The 19490-nt window shown below is 38.7% G+C and overlaps 1 protein-coding gene across 1 annotated transcript in view; it reads left to right on the forward strand.

Moving 5' to 3' along the window:
* The first annotated feature begins 4566 nt into the window (after positions 1-4566).
* Positions 4567-19490, forward strand: part of FREM1 (FRAS1 related extracellular matrix 1) — a 56928-nt gene continuing 42004 nt past the window's right edge. Inside the window, exons 1-10 of the mRNA XM_041485563.1 lie at positions 4567-4794; positions 9862-9956; positions 10461-10762; positions 11259-11455; positions 12128-12451; positions 13834-13942; positions 15772-15903; positions 17491-17835; positions 18511-18653; positions 19222-19418. Coding sequence (XP_041341497.1) covers positions 4567-4794; positions 9862-9956; positions 10461-10762; positions 11259-11455; positions 12128-12451; positions 13834-13942; positions 15772-15903; positions 17491-17835; positions 18511-18653; positions 19222-19418 — 2072 coding nt within the window. The remainder of the gene's footprint in view (positions 4795-9861; positions 9957-10460; positions 10763-11258; positions 11456-12127; positions 12452-13833; positions 13943-15771; positions 15904-17490; positions 17836-18510; positions 18654-19221; positions 19419-19490) is intronic.

Consider the following 19490-nt stretch of genomic DNA (forward strand, 5'->3'; position numbering starts at 1 on the left):
TCATTCAGACAGCTGATTCAACTGAACTAGGCTTATTAGAGGTTTATTAGTCATATGCATGCATTAGAGGTTTATTAGTCATATGCATACATAAAAGTTTATGTCGTCCCTTAACACATGTGTGCTTACAAAGGTTTTACATTTCCTGCTGATTTCTACGTATTTGTCTGGAATCATCACCTTTTAAAAATAAGTTGCTTTTACTGTGTTTTGCTGAGATTTTCCAACAAATTCTGCAGATAATTATACATTGTTTCTTCAAATGGCTATTAAAAGGGGATTTTTCAAGTTACATATTTTCTAGTCAGAGAATTCTATTAGTCATAATCTCAGCTAACTCAGGATTGCATGCTACTTTAGGCAAAATGCATCTCTGCTGTTGGCATGGGTCCAAGGTGTAACTACTTACAGGGTGTTATCTGCCATTCCTTAGCTCAGCAAATACCTTGCCAAATACTTAGCTTCTTGGTGACCTTCGATTCTTGTTTATAGTGCATGGAACAAAACCATTAGATAGCAAATAGTCCAAGGGGTACGTGTCCAAGCACCCAACAGCAAACAGTCCAAGTGCACATTCTGAAATGACAATCCCATGATTTAATAGCTCATAAGCTTGCCATTGCCTTGGGCTAGATTTTAATTGCAGTAATAATATTCATCTTATTTCGTAGAAATCATGGAAAGCCCTTACTTGTTTTCTTTAAATCTGTCCTCAAAAAATTTTGTATGTTCTTTCTGTTTCTTGCAAACTTTTTCTGGTATTCATTAAAACAAATCAATCCAACTTCCAACCCACAACAATCATTCTCCATTATCCCCTTCCAGGTTTGCAAAAGATTAGGGCAATTTTGAGCCATCTGCTCAAGGAAACATTCCAGGTAACCAGAGATTTTGTCACACACAGAGAAACTCTTGAAGTCTCATCCAAATCCCAATGAAGGCTTTGGGTGTCATTGAGACACGGGTCAAAGTCACTTGTGATTGCAGTTATTTTAGTTAAATTTTAGTTATTAAAGCTGAGACTTGCTGGTGCTGTTTCAAATTCTACTTTCAGTTGTTTTATGTTGGTAGATGGCTACCTAAATAATTTGTATTAATCTTTTACTTACATCAGTGTAGCTGTGCTCACAGGCAGACTCACTAGTTGTTATGTTTGTAATTAACCATTGCATCATTTCTCACATGTGCATCAGCAGCCCTGAGGGAAAACCAGTTCTGGCACTTGGAGGCAATTTTTAACAGAAACCATGCTCTGCATTGTCCCTGGTTTGGTGTGTCCCTCTGTCAGCTCTACAGACTCACATTCACTGCCTCTTCAGAGGCCCCTTCTCCCTCTCCCTCTGCCTTCCCCCAGGCTCATCTGCTGAGTGGGCAGGAGTTGCCAGCAGAGGAGTAGCTCCTTGGAGCTCCCCTTGCCAAGTGTGCCTTGTTCAATGCCTTGGGCTCATCTTTGGGATTTATCTTCTAGTTTTCCAAATCTCAGAGCCAGCTTGGCCAATTGCCTCTAATTATGGGAAAGGAGATCTCCTTGCTTGTTGCCACATTTTTTTATACCAGTATGGCTTTATATTGGATCTCAGGGGAATTATTGGACAGGTGGCAGAGTATAACGCTGTGCTTTGCAAAAATACACCAGGTTATTAATTTAGATCTTAGCAGTCAGATGGCTCTGCCTTTTCAGCTTAGAGTCAGCACATGATTTAGGGTGAAAACGACCTCTGCAGGTAACTGTGCCTACCTGTTTTTCCAGGAAAAGCTAGTTTCACGGCAAATTTGGCTTCAAAGTCACGTCAAGCAACTCGGGCCTTGATTAGTTGTCTATTATATAAACTTTGCTATTTTAGTGGGTTTGTATGTCTCTTCCTTGTGCTCCAGGCACTATTCTGTTAGAAGTCCAAAAATAAGCAATAAGGCTTCTCTTCTTCAGGCTGAACAAATCCAGCTGTGTCGGCCCCTCCTCATAAATCATAAGCTCTATCCCCACTGAGGAATAACAACTAGTTATATGATGTGTCATGGAACTCACATGATTGTTTTGCTTCTGGGACCAAAGCTGGTAGCTTTCTGTGAGCTTGTACTCACACAGTGCACCTGGAGTTGTTCAGTTGTTTCTGTTGTTTTGGCATATAGACAGACCCTTAGAAAGTTGATGAGAAAACAGATTAATTTCCTTCTCCGTTTTTTGTGAATACCATTATTTCATTAGGCCACTAAGTACATCTGAAATATTTTGGTGCATTTGGAATGAAACAGTCCCTTAGTTGTATGTCCATTCTGCAGACACAGGAGATGTAGAAATGAGTAGCAGAGGAGAATCAGGTTCAGCTGTGATATTAAGGGCAGAGAAGTAAGGAGATTGTAAGGAAGTTCAAAGCAGCCACAAAATGTGACAGTGGCATCACTAGCAGTTGTATATCTGCTGAAGAGCAGAACACTGTCAATCAGCATAAATACCATGTAGCACACACATGATTTCATTGAAGCAATGACCTTCTTCACAGATAGGGAGGATGTTAACACCTTGGCACTCACCCCAAAACGTTCTCATTTTTATTGTCATTATGTGCTGAAAGAATCTCTTGCCATTCATCTTGCTATGATTGTGTAAGTAATTGAGAAAGTGAGGTTGTACTTCCCAAGATCTTCACTTGGTTACCTCAGGAGACAGTCCTACAGCATCCAGGTAGAGGCCAGTAGCTGCAACATATGGGGCAAATACATAATGATACAGGAGCTCTATCTGCACCTTAAAGTAGTCAAAGCAAGACCGTAATACACAGTGAAAACAGGACCAAATTTGTAGCAGAGAATGTCTCATACATCCACCGTGAAATTGATCAAAATGCTTCTGATTCCTCTCGTACACTTTCTGTTCTGTTTTTGATGCAGGAAAGGGCAGCATAGAAACCACTGCCTGCACCCAAGGTTTACAGCTGTGTTCCATGCTGGGATTTATGGGGCAGGCACCAGAAACAGGCGTAGCAGAGCCAAGATGCAGATGTCTCTGCATGAGTGTCATTTTCAAACTGGTGATGAACCTATCTCTCAACTTTGGCATCGTTTTATGATAGCTATCCTCACTGGAGTGGAGAAAGTCAAAACTATCCAGGCTTTAATTTTAAAATTTCTTACTAAGTGCCATGTAAGAAAATGCCTGTGATTAAAGCTATTTTGCACCATATTTCCACGCCTCAGCCTGCTATTATGGAGCAGAGAGTTAGTGGCATTCTCATGAAATGTAAACCACCAGGTCTATGCGTCAGAGTCATTAACTGCCCCTTAGCACTGCCAGGTCCTAGTCTGAAACTAAAATTTCTGATTATTTTCTTATCTGAATTTTCTACCATGAATTTCATTCCTTTTCCACTGGCTAGAATTCTACATTTTCTCTCAGATTTTCTTCATACTGGTATGGTTTCAATATTTTAAACCAAAATGGAAAGACTTTCAGATAAATACGTAGAAAACTAGAGTAAAAATTTGCATTCCAGACTACATAGTCAACATCATCTTACTTTACATGTATGTGAGACTCATTATCTTTAATCTTAAACATGTGATGAAGTGAGTGGATCTGTCTGGTTTAACTTTTGGAAGTGAATAATTTTACAGAATTTCTGAACTGCCAGTTGTTTTTCAGTGAAGTTTAAGTCTGGGTGAATACATGCATTCAGTTACAGGCTGTTCAGAAAACCATTTTGCCAGAAACAGTGGTGTGAACACTTACCTATTAACAACAACATAGAAAATAAAGACATACAAGGATTTGATTTTTAATTCACTTTCAGAAAACTTCACTGTTGGTTGTAAGGTTGTTGCAAATAATTAGAGCATTAAAAATTTACAAAAACTAAAGGACTGTTGACAATTTACTGTCTTGGAATTCTTATGATCTTCTCAAATTTAATTAAATCAATATCACTTCCTATTCTTTGGGCTGTAACTTCAGTTACTTTGGAGGATTGTAGAAATTAGACTTTTAAAAGGATTTCAATAGTGCCTGTTTAATTCCAGAAAAAAAATTTATTTTCTTATGAGGTTATAAACATGAAAGATGAAGATTCACTGTATTAGGTGCATGAGAATTTATTTTCTATATTATCTTGTCTTCTTTATTTCTGTTGAATTTTTCTCAGACTTTGGGGTTGTCTGCTATTTTCCAACCATGTGTGCACTGAATGGTATTGAAATGAACTGCATTTATTAGAAATGGTGGAAAGTATTTTATATGTGTTGTTTTGTTTTTATCCCTATGCCTAATGCCTTATAGCAATTTTCTTTCTCTTGTTTTTTTTCAGGATTAACAAACCTTGAAAACACGTTCATCATTTTGTCAGGCTTGACCAATGAATTTTATAAAAACTTAAGGATATTTCCAAAATATCTGCCCAATAACTGCCCAAATTTCAGTCAAGGAGAACTTATTAATAGAAAACATGCCATACATTTTTTATCTGTGACTAATAATGCCTTCATTACATGGTGAAAATCTGCTAGTGGAGGAAGAAGACTCCTTTTGTTAAGAAATTTTTTCACTGGTGAAACCAGCTGGCACCCCTTTATAATATGAAGCCCTTTGAGAAAGGCTGGCTGTTTCTACTGCTGCCTCTCGTGTTAAGAGTTGTGTGCTCCTCCTTTATTAGTGTGAACCTTGGGGTGAAAGTGATGAAAGGACAGTCTGTCTTCCTGTCAAAAGAAGACCTCAACTTTTCCATCCCCAGAGAGAAAGATGTCTGCAAAGTAGAAGTGATCAACGAGCCAATAACACAGAGGGTTGGGAAACTTACTCCACAGGTATTTGAGTTTTGCTGCCTTGAGTGTTAGTGTGTGCAGGTCTGGGAGAAAAAAAAGGAGCTGCTTGATTGATTTTTATTCTTCTTTTGGGTAGTGACTAAAAGGCATGAAACTGAATGGTGTGTGAGACTCAACCTTTTGCTTAAGTAGACAGCTGGCAGAGAACTGCAACCCTGAAATCCAAAAGCTGAGCTCAGTAGCACAAGTGCACAGAAGTGAGTCTGGTCAGTCTCCTTTCACAAGTGAAGAATGGGTATTTCAAAACTTCCAGTTAGAAGATATCCTCCAGTCTCTCAGCTGTTTATTTTTCTCCCAGAAGGGTAACCAGTGCCCCTTGAATAATGCATAGCCCACTAGAGCATTTTGAGTTTTAGTCACAGAGCCACTACTTAAGGACCAATTAAGAAAAAAATAATCACATACAATAAGCACATTGTGTGCAGCATTGTTTGTTCTGCTCTGCAACAGCCAAATTGTTAGCAGATGGCAAATACATTAAAACTCCCCTGTTTTCTGTTCAAATGTTGAGCTTGTAGGAATAATGAAATATATTTCACATATTACCATTCTGCTACTCCTCTGCTTTACAATTTGCCCACATGAGTTATAGCAGGAAGGAGCTGAACACATTTGTCATGAAGATGTAATGTTATAGATGGAAGACAAATAGTTTTAATGGTTCATAACCAAGCAGGCTTTGGTGTTTGAAAAATTCTCGTTTGTGCCACAGCATACATTTTTGTGTGCTTGTGTATGAATATAGTTTTTAACCTCCTTTCCAGGGTTTTTAGTGGCTTCTGTGAAGATAGACGAAGGAGCACCAATCTCAATAGATTTTTCAAAACTTCTGGCTTGGTCATCTGTATTATTTTTGCAAACAACTGACAAGTACTTCAGCTGAATCAGCACTCCTAAGGAGTGGAGGCATACCAGGGAAAACGGGAGGTGATGGGCAGGACAATGTCTGATCTTCTCTAGAGACTGGCCTTAAGTAGTGTAGGGCATCTGCTGAAACCACCTTGTTTGCTTGTTTACTGCCAGCCCAGGGACGCTGACCACAGTACCCCACCTCTACTTCTTCAGTATAGGTTGGTCCCTGACTCATACAAACATAGAATTATTAAGGCTGGAAAGACCTCGAAGAACATTGAGTCCAGCCATTAACCCAGCACTGCCAGGTGCACTACAAACCATGTCCCTAAGACCTACCTATATATAATTTTTGAATGTTTCCAGGCATGGTGATTCCACCATTACCTTGGGGAACCTGTTTTAATACCTGACCAACCTTTCAAAAAGGAAATTTTTCATAATATACCAGCTAAAGGAGAGGAGGGAAAGAAGGACTTACATGTGAAACCTATGGTGAACCTCTTCTGTAGGCAATCTGTCTGGCTGAGGAGTAACTTTGCTTTTAATTTCTGCCTCAGCTTTTATGTGCAGTAGGACCCAAGTGTTTTTTGTCCTGTGTAACCCAACATGTTTCAAGCACATAGGTAGAGATCCTTTTCAAGAGATCCCAGGAAATGTGCATTCACTGCACCTTATTTTCCAAAAGACCTCCCCTGTCCCAGCCCCCCATCTGTTAAGCCCCTGTTCTTTCATTGCCCTGAACGTCTGCCCAGGGAGTTGAGTGTGGAAGTTGCAGGCATGCATGCAGAGGGAAGAGCTCTGCTGAGCAAGAGGCACCAGGCTGGACAAAGACTGTGCCTGCCAGTGGTGCCTGAGCTTTCACCATTCCTGAAAAAACGGTGCCAGAGTCCAGATCTCCTTGTGGCACTCATGATCTTTCTTACAGGAAACTCTGCAGTCAGACAATGTCTCTGGTATGGTCTGGTTTGCATCCATCAAATTGAGTAATGTTCTAGGAATGTAAGACAATTTAATTATAAATTGTAATTGAAAAGCAGTTGAAGTGGAAAAATCCAAAGCTCAACAGTAATTAGGAAAATATTTAGATTTCCTTTGTCTTACCCAGTGAATTTATAGACAATTAAAGTTCCTGTTCATACAAAAGGAAAACATATCAGGAAACATAAACCAGATGTTTCTTTTTGCAAAGCAGATTGTGTCTCAATACACATATAAACTGGTTGTCAATCAGTGGTAACAAATCTTTGTGGAAAGGTTCTAAATTTTCCAATCTTTTTTTACCAATTAAGATTTGGAACTTAATGATGTCTTAAAAATAAGGACATTAATTCTTTGATATAATTGGACCCAGTGAGATGCATCTCAGGGTCCTTAGGGAACTGGTTGATGCAGCTGTGAAGCCACATTCCACAATATTTGAAAAGTCATGGCAGTCAGGTGAGGATGGGCATGGTACCCGTCCTTTAAAAGGGTAGATCTTTCCTGGGAATTATTGACCTGTCAGCCTCTGCTCTGTGCCTAGGAAAATCATGGAACAGATCCTGCCAGAAGCTGTGCTAAGGCACACAGAGGACAAGGAGTTGATTCAGACAGCCAGCATGGCTTCAGCAAGGGCAGCCGGCATGGCTTTGCCGCCTGACCAACCCATTGGCTTTCTGTGATGCAGTGACTCCATCAGCGGGCTCATCAAGGGAAGGGCTCTTTTATCTGGACTTCTATAAAACCTTTGGCCTTGTCCCTCACAACACCCTTGTGTAACCAAAATCCAACTGACTTTGAGGGCTCTACACTGATTTACATCAGTAAAGAATCTTACTTGCAGTGTACAACATTAAGCTTCTGAAGCTACAATATGAATGGCTTTTGTATATAATATACTTTTTTTTTCTTTAAAATAGCATATAACATAACAGCTTAATTTTATTTTCCGTTTTTGTAGACTATCACATAAGACTATTCAATTTATTGCTTAAACATCATGTTCCTTTATGTTAGTTTTTACTAAGAAAGAAAGGACATTAAGTAAGAAAAAGATATATTTTTTGATTTTGTTTGAAAAAAAAGCAGAGAACATATTTCTATGGCATTTGAAAATAATGCATAACAGAACAGCCACAACATAGTCAAAACTTTAATCATATGAGAGTAATTTTGTTTTCCACATATTATTCTTGTCCTTGCTTTCTAAGCAGTCCCAACAAATAAACCCAAGCATACTTTTCATAACATCACAGATTATTCCATGAGGTTAATCCATGTATATATGTCTGAAAATCAACTACCTCACCACTTAAAAAAACCAAACACAAACAACCAAAAAAAAAAAAAAAAGAAAAGACTTTGTACAGTGCACATCTTGATGAAAGTTAAAAGCAGGCAATAAATTAATTTTAATATTGCTTGGAATATAGAAAAATTATCATGTTGCTTGAGCACCTGAAAATTACTTGAGTGGAAGTAGACCCTTCCACTAATAATGAAAGCTGAGAAACTCTAACTATTCTTCCATTACAGAAGTATGTAAGTTCTATTCTGTGTAATGGTTGAAAAGAAACAAAGCTCAATAATTCTTAAATCCTTTAATGTAAATTCACAAGGGGGTAATGAGGTACTTCAGTTAAAATGTATTAACAATTAATTTAGAATTAAATGATTACATAAATTTTACACTGAAAGTCAGAGCATCCAAAGTTTTTTTATATGAGCTACACTTTCAGTCAAAATTTTAGAATCTTATAAAATCCCTCAGGCGTTTCACCATCATCTAAAGTAGTTGGGGAAATGAAGACAATTCATGCAAGACATTCTATTTTCATGATTTTGTCATATTTTAAACAATTACTGTCATTAAGAAATTACGTCTTCTTTTTTGAAAAAAAGTGGCTAGTAAGTCAGCCATATACATATATTAACTGCTATTAGTTATGGCCTCATTATGTCTGTTAGTGAGTTTTGAACAGATTTAATTTCATTCTGTGGAAGTCCGTATAACCATTTGTGAATACCGCCCCTCAAAAAATGCAATGAAAACTACATTTAGATTCACAGTGAAATGCTTATGAAATGCAGTGATTTTGGTTTCTTGCTGGCTGGAATATGCCTTTTCCCTCTGTAGATATGAAATATGAGCATCTTCCATCCTCTGTGGACTGTAGGGATTCCCTGTTATCACAAGGTTAACAGTCTACCAATGCTAGGAGCTTTCAGCTGGTGTTTCGCTAAAGAAACAATACTGCACGGGAATTACAAATTGCCAGTCTTGCCAATTACAGTATTTGAGAACATGGAAATTGTATTCCTCAGAATTTTCCAAAGAATGGGTGTGTCAAAGCAATCTTTTTTCTATTTGTGTTAGGCATGTTTCCTCATTGCCTTGCTTTAACAAACCAACCAACCATTAAATAAATCAATCTGCCTGAAAGAAGTGTCTGTCTTAGATGGTTAGACTGTGGCCAGACAGACTCACAAATTTTGCCTGTATCAGGTATGTCGTAAGAATTAGTCTATTTTGAATTAGCTGGTAGGAAAACATGGGTATCTGCTTGCTTTTGTGCTGTGGATTACACTGATTTTGGGGCTGGATATTTGTATGGCACAGAGATGATGTCTGATATAGAAAAGAGCTACTGGTACAAAATCAGTATCACAAAAACTGGGAACAATCCTAAATTAGCGAAGTTTCTAACAGAAATTTCACTGGTTTCACTGGGTCATAGTTTTGTGGTATAGTTGTAGTGGAAATAAAGCAAGATTTACTATATAATCAACTATTGTCATAAGCAACTTTAAAAGTCAATGAATCTCAAGTTATAATGCTGGACCTGCTGGCTTTTCAGCACCACTGCAGTTGTATGTACTGCTGGGTGTATCTACACCCTTAACTCCGCAGGCTGCACTGGTAAAGAAGATGAGGTCAAATTATTTGTTGTGCTGGGAGGGACTTGGCAGCCTGAAACAATCACCTACGACCTTTGCCCTTCTGATTGTGGAGCACAAGCAGCTCCATGTTAAGTGGTTTCTCTGACTCTCACTGGGAGATTACAGTACAGGTGAATACCTGTTCATAAAAATGAACTACATATTAAACTTTTTCTCAGTCTGATGTATTCCAGGCACTCAGAGAGAAATGGAACAGGGGTTGTGAAGTTAACATCTTTGGCAGTGTGATGCCAGTCTATTCTTTCTCCTTTGTAGGTTTTTGACTGTCACTTCCTTCCTAATGAAGTCAAATATACCCACAATGGATGTCCGATTTTAGATGAAGACATGGTGATGCTTAGGCTGTACAGGTAAGCAGCAGATCACACTTCAGCAGCTCATTTTTTACAGTTAAGGCATGTTCTGCTGTACATGTTGTAACTACTTAGATCCAGTAGCTGCATCATTAGCCAACAAGTGACCATCTGTTTACAGAAACATTTCTCACCGTGTATTGCAGATACGCTCATTTAATGTGTATTATGTATTGCTGGCTTATTACACAAAGCCAGTGATTTTTCATTATGCTATGGAAAGTGGCAATAGCACTTTCAGAGTACTGCAGGTTCTCTGATGTCCTGCTGATAGGGACAGACACTCTCATACACACATGAGAGTAACCTCTTCCTTCACACACACACCCTTATAAATAGGGGGATTTGAGCAGTAGGATCTGGGTTGTGGTGATTCAAGACTTGAGCACACAAGAGAGAAATCAGTTCAAGTAATTCTGTTTTGAAGATGAGAACAATGCCCAAATCACAAAGCAACAGAAGATGGCATGAAGCGTACTAATTTTCTTCTGTCACTTGCAGGTTTACAGAAACGGAAACGTTTGTAGAAACATTCACCCTTCATGTGCAGTTACTTGAGCCAGACTGTAACATCATAAAAATGCGCTCCCATGCTTTGGAAGTCCCTGAATACTATGGTCTGTCTAGGGTGATTGACAAGAATGTCCTCACCTTTGATTATGACAGGAAGATAAACCTGGATTGCACCATTTCCGTAATCTCTTCGGAAACTCACCTGCCTGCTCATGGCCAGCTTATCACCGGGAAAGTGCAGCAAGGGCAGTTTCATGGAGATCAGCCATGGAGCTTCTTCCCTGGCACTAGTATGACGTGCTTTTGTTGTTTGCATTAGCACCTTCAAAGAGACGCAGCAGATTAAGTCTGGAGCAGTGGGTTGTTTCAGACATGCTGTGTAACGGTGGGTCGTGTGAAGTTTAATGAACAGCTTGAGCTACTGTGGGCATGAAAGGGACATGAAGTTTTTGTGAGGCACCATGCAGCTCACAAATCTGGGTCAGTAATTCCTTGACTGGAATCTGTTTCTGGCCCATAGATATGTGGACCAATGTGACAGCTTTGTGTGTGCCAAGACTCCGTAGAAACAGCACAGGTGGTTGCTGGAGGCAGCACCTAACCAAAATACCAAGGTAGGGTGGTGTTGGAAGACATCTGATGAAAACAAAATCCTGTAGGAGAAATTAAGGAAAAGAGCCCTACTTCTCATCACACTGTCTCTCTCAGAGTTACTTTATCTACATGGGCAGCTTCCCCATGGTGGTTTCTGCTCTGGTAACTTTCACTGTTGCTTTTGGGTTACAGAGCACAGCTTGGGCCAACGGTGCAGAAATGGGAGCTGTACACTGGGACTAGGACACATTAAAAACAAAAAGATGAGTTGTGAAGAATTTCTGAGGATGGGAATTCAGTATCGACACCTTGACCCCCCCTCGCCTGACACTGATTATATTCCTGTGAGGTTGGATCTCTCAGACAGCAGAAGCAAAACTCTGCACAAGGTAGGTTCTTATGCAAGTTTATAATGTCTGATTGTCATCCTGTGGTTTTTGTCATTGTTGTTTCCTTTTTTAATAATTTTTTTGCTCCTTGTAACATTTGAAGAGAGATAGGGAGCCTTCAAATTTTTTCAGTTCTTAGAAATTTGCCAGTTAAGCTAATGAAAGGCATTATTTCCATGCCTCTATGATTAGACCATTATGGCTACAGAGAAACACCTCTGATTGATTACTGCCAGACATAAGTAGTTTATCCTGAGAGAAAAATTTATTCTGGCATAATTCCACAATTTTTATATAGCATGATCTGCACTGACTTCAGCATACACAGTAATTATAAGTTAAGAGCTCTGTGGACATATTCAGTTAATAATAATTAATAGCTTGTGCATGTTTCTGTCAGATAAAATTATTCATTAAACTCACATCAAATTAAGTAAGTCATTTCAGCCCCAAATTAAGGACACAAATAAGACTAGTGAACCTGAAAGTCATATTCGTGATGTCTCAATATTTACTCTAGTCATTTTCCAATTAAAATATTTCAATTTTTCTTTTCAAAATAATTATTGCTTTAACATGTACCCTGATTTGCTGTGTGAAGCTAGAAGAAATTTGATTTATTTTTTCACTTTACTTTGCTTTTTCAGTTGTGTCATTTTTTTCCTGTTGTAGACGGAGTATGCATGGCTCCCTGTTCACATTAGAGGTGCTGTTCCCAACCAAATACCCAAAGCTGCCCCAATGGCAAAATTCATCCTGGAAGTAGATCAATTTATTTTAACCCCTATTACAACCACAACCATTGATGCTGAAGACAATGAAACTCCAAAGTCTCTGCTTATATTCAACATTACCAAGCCACCTCCACAAGGCTTTATCACTCACCTCTCTGACCACACAAAACCTATTGGCTCCTTCACGTGGAAGGATCTCAGTGATATGCTCATTGCTTATCAGCCTCCAAATAACAGCCACACAGAGAGGAGGAATTATGAGGTAACAGTGGGATGTGTGAACATTTGCTGGTTTTCACCTCCTTAAGATTAAGTAAAATGGAAATAAGTGTAATCCTATGTAATGTATATTTTTCAGGGAAAAATGTTTTTAAAGCCATATGCAATACAGGAGCAGAGGCAAAACCTTTTACTGCTTTCTCCTATGACACATCATCTTAACTAACAAAAAATAGATGTTTATTGCTCACTCCATAAGAATTTCTTTGTACTGAGAACCTTTTATCCCCTCTAACTGAGAAATACCTAGACAGGTGTTTTTTTTTTTTTAGTAAGAGGAATAGTGAAATAACAGTGCTTGTAAATCTACTCAAAAGTCTTTGGAAAGATCAATGGTACCTTTTCCACACAGCCTTTATCCCTGCATGATGTTACTGTTCTCTGTGACCTGTGCAGAGGTGACATATTTAAAGTCATGAAAGATAGACCAGTTAAGGGCCAGGGTTGCTCTTAGGCCTTACAGCCTACCTGCTGTGATAATGGTGGTTTAGGGATAACAAAAAGGGCTTCCCAACAGTTCCTGCTGGGAGTAGTAAAAGCAAGTCACTAACACAGAGAGCATGATGCAAATGATGAATAAGATCAGGCTTCTGTCTGCAGGTTCTTGAGTAAGTTATGAAATAACTGTCTGATAAGTTACTTAAGGTATTATCCAATCAAAGCAAAATAGTTGGTACTAAAGTAATAAAACTGAATAAACAGGAAATCAGAGCAAGGTAAGCTGAGGAAATGGTTACCTGGAAAGCAGAACAACAGCAACAGTAACTGGCAATTGATGATGACTTATCTCAATTTTTTTTTTTCTTGGCTGTCACAGGAAGCTCCTTTCTCTGTTTCCTTAAAGTGAGGACCAGACATCCTTCCAAAACATCTGCTCCTTAAGTGTCTCATCTCTGTTCTGCTTTCAGCATTGTCTGATTGCAAGTTCAAGAACTTGACAGTTCTGGAGTCTGAAAACAAGAGTTTGATTTTTTTTTTAAATTTTATTTTTTCTGTACTAGCACATATGTTTTCTGTCATATCTATTTCTGGTCCTACACATCTTAAAAGAGCAGGAAATGTCTCCTCCACTTTTTATTACTACTAGTTAAAAAAGCTCCATGTTAATTGATGATTTAACTGTACCCCAAATAAAATTAAAATTGCAGACACTACACACTAAGTTTCACAGAATTCTCTGCAAAGAGCAAAGAAGGCAGATACTCAGTGTTGTGCAGAACTTCTGTGGCTCTTTTTAGAAGCTAAATCAAGTTTTGTTTATTAACATATTATCAGACACCTGTAAGACCTCTCAGGAGAGAATGCACTATATGTGTTTTGGAGTACATTTGGTTTCCAGTTTTCAATAATTTGTTTTCACAACAGGTGGAGTTTGAGGTGCATGACTTCTACTTTGAGAGGAGTTTACCAATCACTGTGCATCTTTCTATCAGAACAACAGATACAAATGCCCCTCGAGTTTCGTGGAATACAGGTGAGATCTCTTACGCTAAGTTAATTTTGTTTCAGAATTAATAACATTTTGACACACATATTTGACAAAGCTCTAAAAATCAGATTTACACCTGAAGTCTAAGGATCATTAAACTGAAAGAGCAGAAATCTATTTTCCCCTATATCCATCCTAGAGGGCACATGTGACAACAAGTTGAAAAAGATCTAATGTCTTAACTGGAATGAAAAATAAAGAAAAAATGGAGTTACAGGAAAACTGTGATTTATTTATACAGCATTTTCTTGAAGAATGAACTGTACTTAGAAAAAGTATTAATATTAAGGGCAAGTATATGAGGGAATAGGAAGAGTGGGGTAGCATGTGGGAAAGACTGAGGCTTGCTGACATTGTTTAAAGTGGAAGTGTGCAAAAATTAACAACTAGGGAAAAGGGCATGATATACCACCAGCATTTAAAGCCTGGAAACCTTGCATGGTTAGGTCTAATTCAAACATATTTATAATGCCTGCACTGGAAAGGGAACAGAGTCTCTCATCTAGAGTGCATTGATATTTAATCATCAAAAAGAATATATATAAGATCAAACATGTCTAGAAATTAACACCAGGGAAAGTGCAGTTTTCCAGCAGTAGAAAAGGAAAGGAGTTGAGAAAAAGGTACGTCATGTCTTCTGGAGAAACCTCACCTGAAATTACTATCAAATTAAGAAGGAACACCGTCCTCTGTCAGGAAGATCAACATATGTTTTTAACTGCAAACTCACTAAAAAATCTAAATGCCAGTTTCAGACATTGTGAGATTTCAGGTGCAATGCTCCTGTCACTGCAAGTGTCCAGAAATACGCCTCATTAGATTATCAGATAATTAGAAACCAGATGTCAAGGAAATTTCCTGCCTTACCTTTCAGACACCCCTCTCTGTGAGCCACAATTGCACTATCCAAGACTTTCACTGGTGGGACTGAAGCCATTCACAGCAGGTGGCTCCAGTGACCTGATGGATGTCCTGCTTGACTTCCTACACTCACCACACACACACAAACAGAAAACTTTCTGTTACTGGCTTAGTCTGGGTTTCCCATATCAGAATCCTAGCTGTCTGTTTCCTTTATGTGGTTTAACTGTGGTCCAGCAGCACAAAATTAGCTCNNNGGGGGGGGGGAACGACCCTGCGACCCTGAACAAAGGAATCCCTGACTTTTATAACCCCACAATCTGTGTGTACTTGTTCCAGTGGTGATATTTGTTCTTTGTTGTAGTCTCTGGGTGACCAGCCGCACCCCGTGTCCTCTTTTAGACAAAGGGTCTGTGCCCATTGATGGTCCTTTGCCTGGGGCTCCAGATATTTCCCCCCACCCAGGACACAATGTGCAACTTGCATATGAAGCTACCTGCACTAGGTGCATTCTGCAACATCAGAATTGGTATTTCTCTGAAAATGATTCCTTAAAGACAATGAAAAAATTCAAGTATACCAGAAGTTATTATCAGACTTTTAGATGGCCTTAGAATCACAGCATTATAGAAGCATTAAGGTTGAAAAGAACCTCCAAAATGATCTTCATCTGAATATCACCATGCCCACTAAACTATATCATGAAGTGCCTTGTCTTCTTGTTTTTTGAACACTTACAGTGATGGTGACTCCACTGCTGTCCTGGGGAGCTTGTTGCAAAGCTAAATTACTCTTTCAGTGTAGAAATTTTTCCTAATTTCTAAACCTCCACTAGAATTGCTTTCACACATAGGTGGGCAGATAGAATTAAATATTCTTGATTTTTCCCCTGGTTGGAAACACATTTAGAAGCGTTAGATGCTGACAGTGACGTAACCCTCTGCTTTTTGCAGGCCTCAACCTCCTAGAGGGACAATCCCGACCCATCACATGGCAGCACTTCCAAATTGTAGACAATGATGACATCCAGAATGTTCGCTTGGTCACAGTTGATGGCTTACAGCATGGGCGGCTGTCAGTGAGAGGTAGGTAATCTCAACTGCAGAGGCTGGAAAAATCTCCTCTATGAAAAAACAACAGCTCTGCTCCCTCTGCTGACCACCTTCCCCTGCTACAACCAGGCTAGGCATGGGTATTAAAACAGGAATGTTAAAAAAATTCAGTATTTAAGCCTTTACTTTCCTAATCTATGTTTACACTCCAAAGGCAAAATTTTAAAGAAATCAGCTATGCTTTCATTGAGAAACATGATTTGGAAGAAACACAGTCAATACATTTTCTGTTCTTACATTTTTGCTTGCAGATGTTAAAGAACGCCAAGTGATTTTATTTTGTTGGCAAATACAGACAACATTTGGATATAGTTGTAAATGGCAGCTTTAAGGTTTATTTCAAAAAGTTGAAATTAAATTAGACTTCTAACTCATTAGCCTTCTGCATTATCAATATTACTAGTTTTGCTCTCCAGCATATCGGTCATCACAGTGCTTGGGAAAAAGGTTACGTAATGGAAACCACTCTGCTCTTGGCAGGGTGGAAACATGTTGCCACTATCAATGCTGAGTGTTTTTGATAGTATAATGTGTTCATGTAAAATGCATAACCTAAAGACATAAAAAAATTATTTAAAGAAAAAGAAAGGTGGTGTTTTGAATATAGCAGACATAGAAACTATTCAGAAGTAAACTTAACTCCAGGAAACTACTGACAAGCAGTCCAGTGTCTGCAAGATCATCCTCCTGCAAAGCTACAGACAGGAACTGTGTGTTGTCAGCAGTGCTAAGTGGGTTCAGCCCCAGAGATAGTATTCGGGAGACTGTGCAGCCTGTCAGGGCCCATCTCCTGGTGGCAGTCCTGCCCTTGCTACTGCATTTGAGGGTTTCTCAGGCTACCATGCACCAGCCAGAGGTGGGAATTTTATCTCCAGTGACAACACCTTATTCTCTTTTGTCTCTTCTCATGCCAAAGAAAACATCACCACAATTTCTGGCAATTGTCTTTTTTTTTGTAAAACCTTAGAGGAATGTTTGGCTTCTTTTCTTGGCGAGAAGGAAGAGATCATGGGGAGATCATGCTTTTTAGCGCCACTTGCAGTTCTTGAATCCTTTAGCTTGCCTTAATATTTGTCTGTATGCATAACATTTCTAGTGAAGCAGAGGTACAAAACTGTCTTATTACAGACCATAACCACAATATACCAAAATCTTTACATCATTATATTTTACTTGAAATAAAATCCTGATCTTTAATTACAAATATGTATTTTTTTGATATATTCTTTGATGCTTAAAATGCCTGTAAAATGCTCTGAAAGGAAAGTAGAGGTTGAAATTAAAGTGAAAACAATCACAGTTAAAATTCCTTGATGTTTCCAGTTACCTTTAGTGACATTTGGAGGATTTTCTCTGCTGTCACAGTTACAAATTTTGCATTCTTATTAACTATTCCAAGTCCTACAAACATTTTTTTTGTTATGCGAAGTTACATTTGATTTTTCTAGTTAGCAATCTGTTGCTCATCTCTCTCCCTCAATAATCTTCATATTAGTGGAAAGATACTTTTCTGGGCTGAACCACACATTTTTAATGTGTTTTCTTGCACTGATTTGACAGGAGGTAAAGGATTCATGTTCACCGTCTCTGACATTCAGGCCGGAGTTGTCTGCTACCATCATGATGACAGTGATTCTACCAAGGACTTTGTGGTATTTAGAATTTTTGATGGCTCCCAAAGTATTCGCCACAAGTTTCCAATAAATATTCTCCCTAAAGATGATAGCCCTCCGTTTCTGATCAGCAATGTGGTCATTGAAGTTCATGAGGGACAGACAATCCTGATTCAGCGCTCCATGCTTCATGCTTCGGACATGGATTCCAGTGATGACTACATACTATTCAATATTACCAAGCCATCACAAGCTGGAGAAGTCTTGAAGAAACCAGAACCAAACTTGATAGGTAATGAAGCACATCCATTAAAGTACACTTTTCTTTGTCCCCTCCTATTAAAAATACAGTAAATGTTCCAGTCAGACACCTTATTTTGGCTCAGGACAAATAATGGCAAATTTGGACTTATTTCACTGTAGTGTAAAACCCCATCACTAATTAATGTTGATCTCTGCACTAGCATAACTGTCCCTGTGTACACAATTTATCCTGTAATTTTTTAGTTTTGAGTCAATTTTCCTGCAGTTCTTTACTCTGGAAAAAGTATTGGGCTAATCAGGGGTTAGTTTACAGGCAAGGATCTGTGACAAACTCAGAGATAAGACATGATCCTAATTATGCTAAATGATGAGAAAACTCCTCTTCCATGCAAAAAGCTAGAAATTCCTGTGCTAGGCTGTAGAAGCTGCTAGTCCTGCAAATTCTCTACTGACTTTTGAACAGGGCGTTCAGCCTCTTTGCTTCATTTTTTTGAATGATCTTTAAGTGACACAGAAAAGAAGTTGATGGTGATCTTCAGAGAATGTGGAAGACAATGAGAGAACATTTCAAAGGACTTTCTCCAGTTAGGGTGAAAAAGAGGACATTATACTTCCCCAGTTACTTGGACAGCTAATGCATAACTTTAATGTAGTATTAAAATCATGGAGTGTTCAATAGAAGATGACTTCTTCATTTCAACAGGGTATTCTGTCAAGAGTTTTCTTCAGAAGGATCTATTCAATGGAATGATTTATTATCATCATTTGGGAGGAGAAGTATTTGAAGATTCCCTTGAGTTTGTGCTATGTGATAGCCATGACCCTCCAAATCTCTCAGAGCCACAGGTATGGAATGGAAGCATCTTTGCAGTCTCCTGAATATTTTTCTTCAAATGGCTGATATCTTTACAAGTTCTGACTGGCTTTCAAATAAAATTGGTATAGATTTTTTCTGATAACAGTGATTACCACAAACTGTGTTCTTCAGGGCTATTTCTTGTTCTTGCTTTCAATGGGGTAATTCTCTCCCTGAATAGAGTCAAGTTCATAGAAAAGACTTCTTCCTATACTATAAAACAAAATGTTGAAAACAAATCCTATTTGGGGACAGTACAAGCAAATTAAACGACCCTCCTGAAGTCATCTGAGAATAGACTAATTTTTTCACGCAAGAGCCCAACATACTGAATTGAAATTTGCATTTAAGTTAAAGGGAAACCTCTAAGATTCAAAAGCTTTGCTTTTAACTGTTATATACCTCCATTAATCATGTGCTGATGATATGGCATGACTGCCACATCCTGTATCTCACAGTCCAGTGATCCACCTCTATGTGCTTCTTGGTAAACAGCTAATTGGAATACTCTCTTACTGAGAGCAATGGCTGATGATTCTACTGTCTCCCCATTTGCAGGTGATGATGGTTCACATTATCCCTGTGGATGATCAGCTACCCAGAGAAGCTGCAGGAGTGACCCGTCACCTGGTTGTTAAGGAGACTGAGATTTCTTACCTAACCAAGAAACATCTCCACTTCATAGATGTGGAAGAGCAAGACCGGGAGCTCACATACACCATAACAACTTCCCCATTTTTCTCTTGCACCCATGGGTAGGTGCAACCTGACACACCTTTCAGATGGGACAGGGGAATAACCCATATAAGAGCAGCAGCCTCAGTGGC

Source organism: Pyrgilauda ruficollis, unplaced genomic scaffold, assembly GCF_017590135.1.
Source record: "Pyrgilauda ruficollis isolate IOZ18807 unplaced genomic scaffold, ASM1759013v1 scaffold71, whole genome shotgun sequence".
NCBI classification, from domain to species: Eukaryota; Metazoa; Chordata; class Aves; order Passeriformes; family Passeridae; genus Pyrgilauda; species Pyrgilauda ruficollis.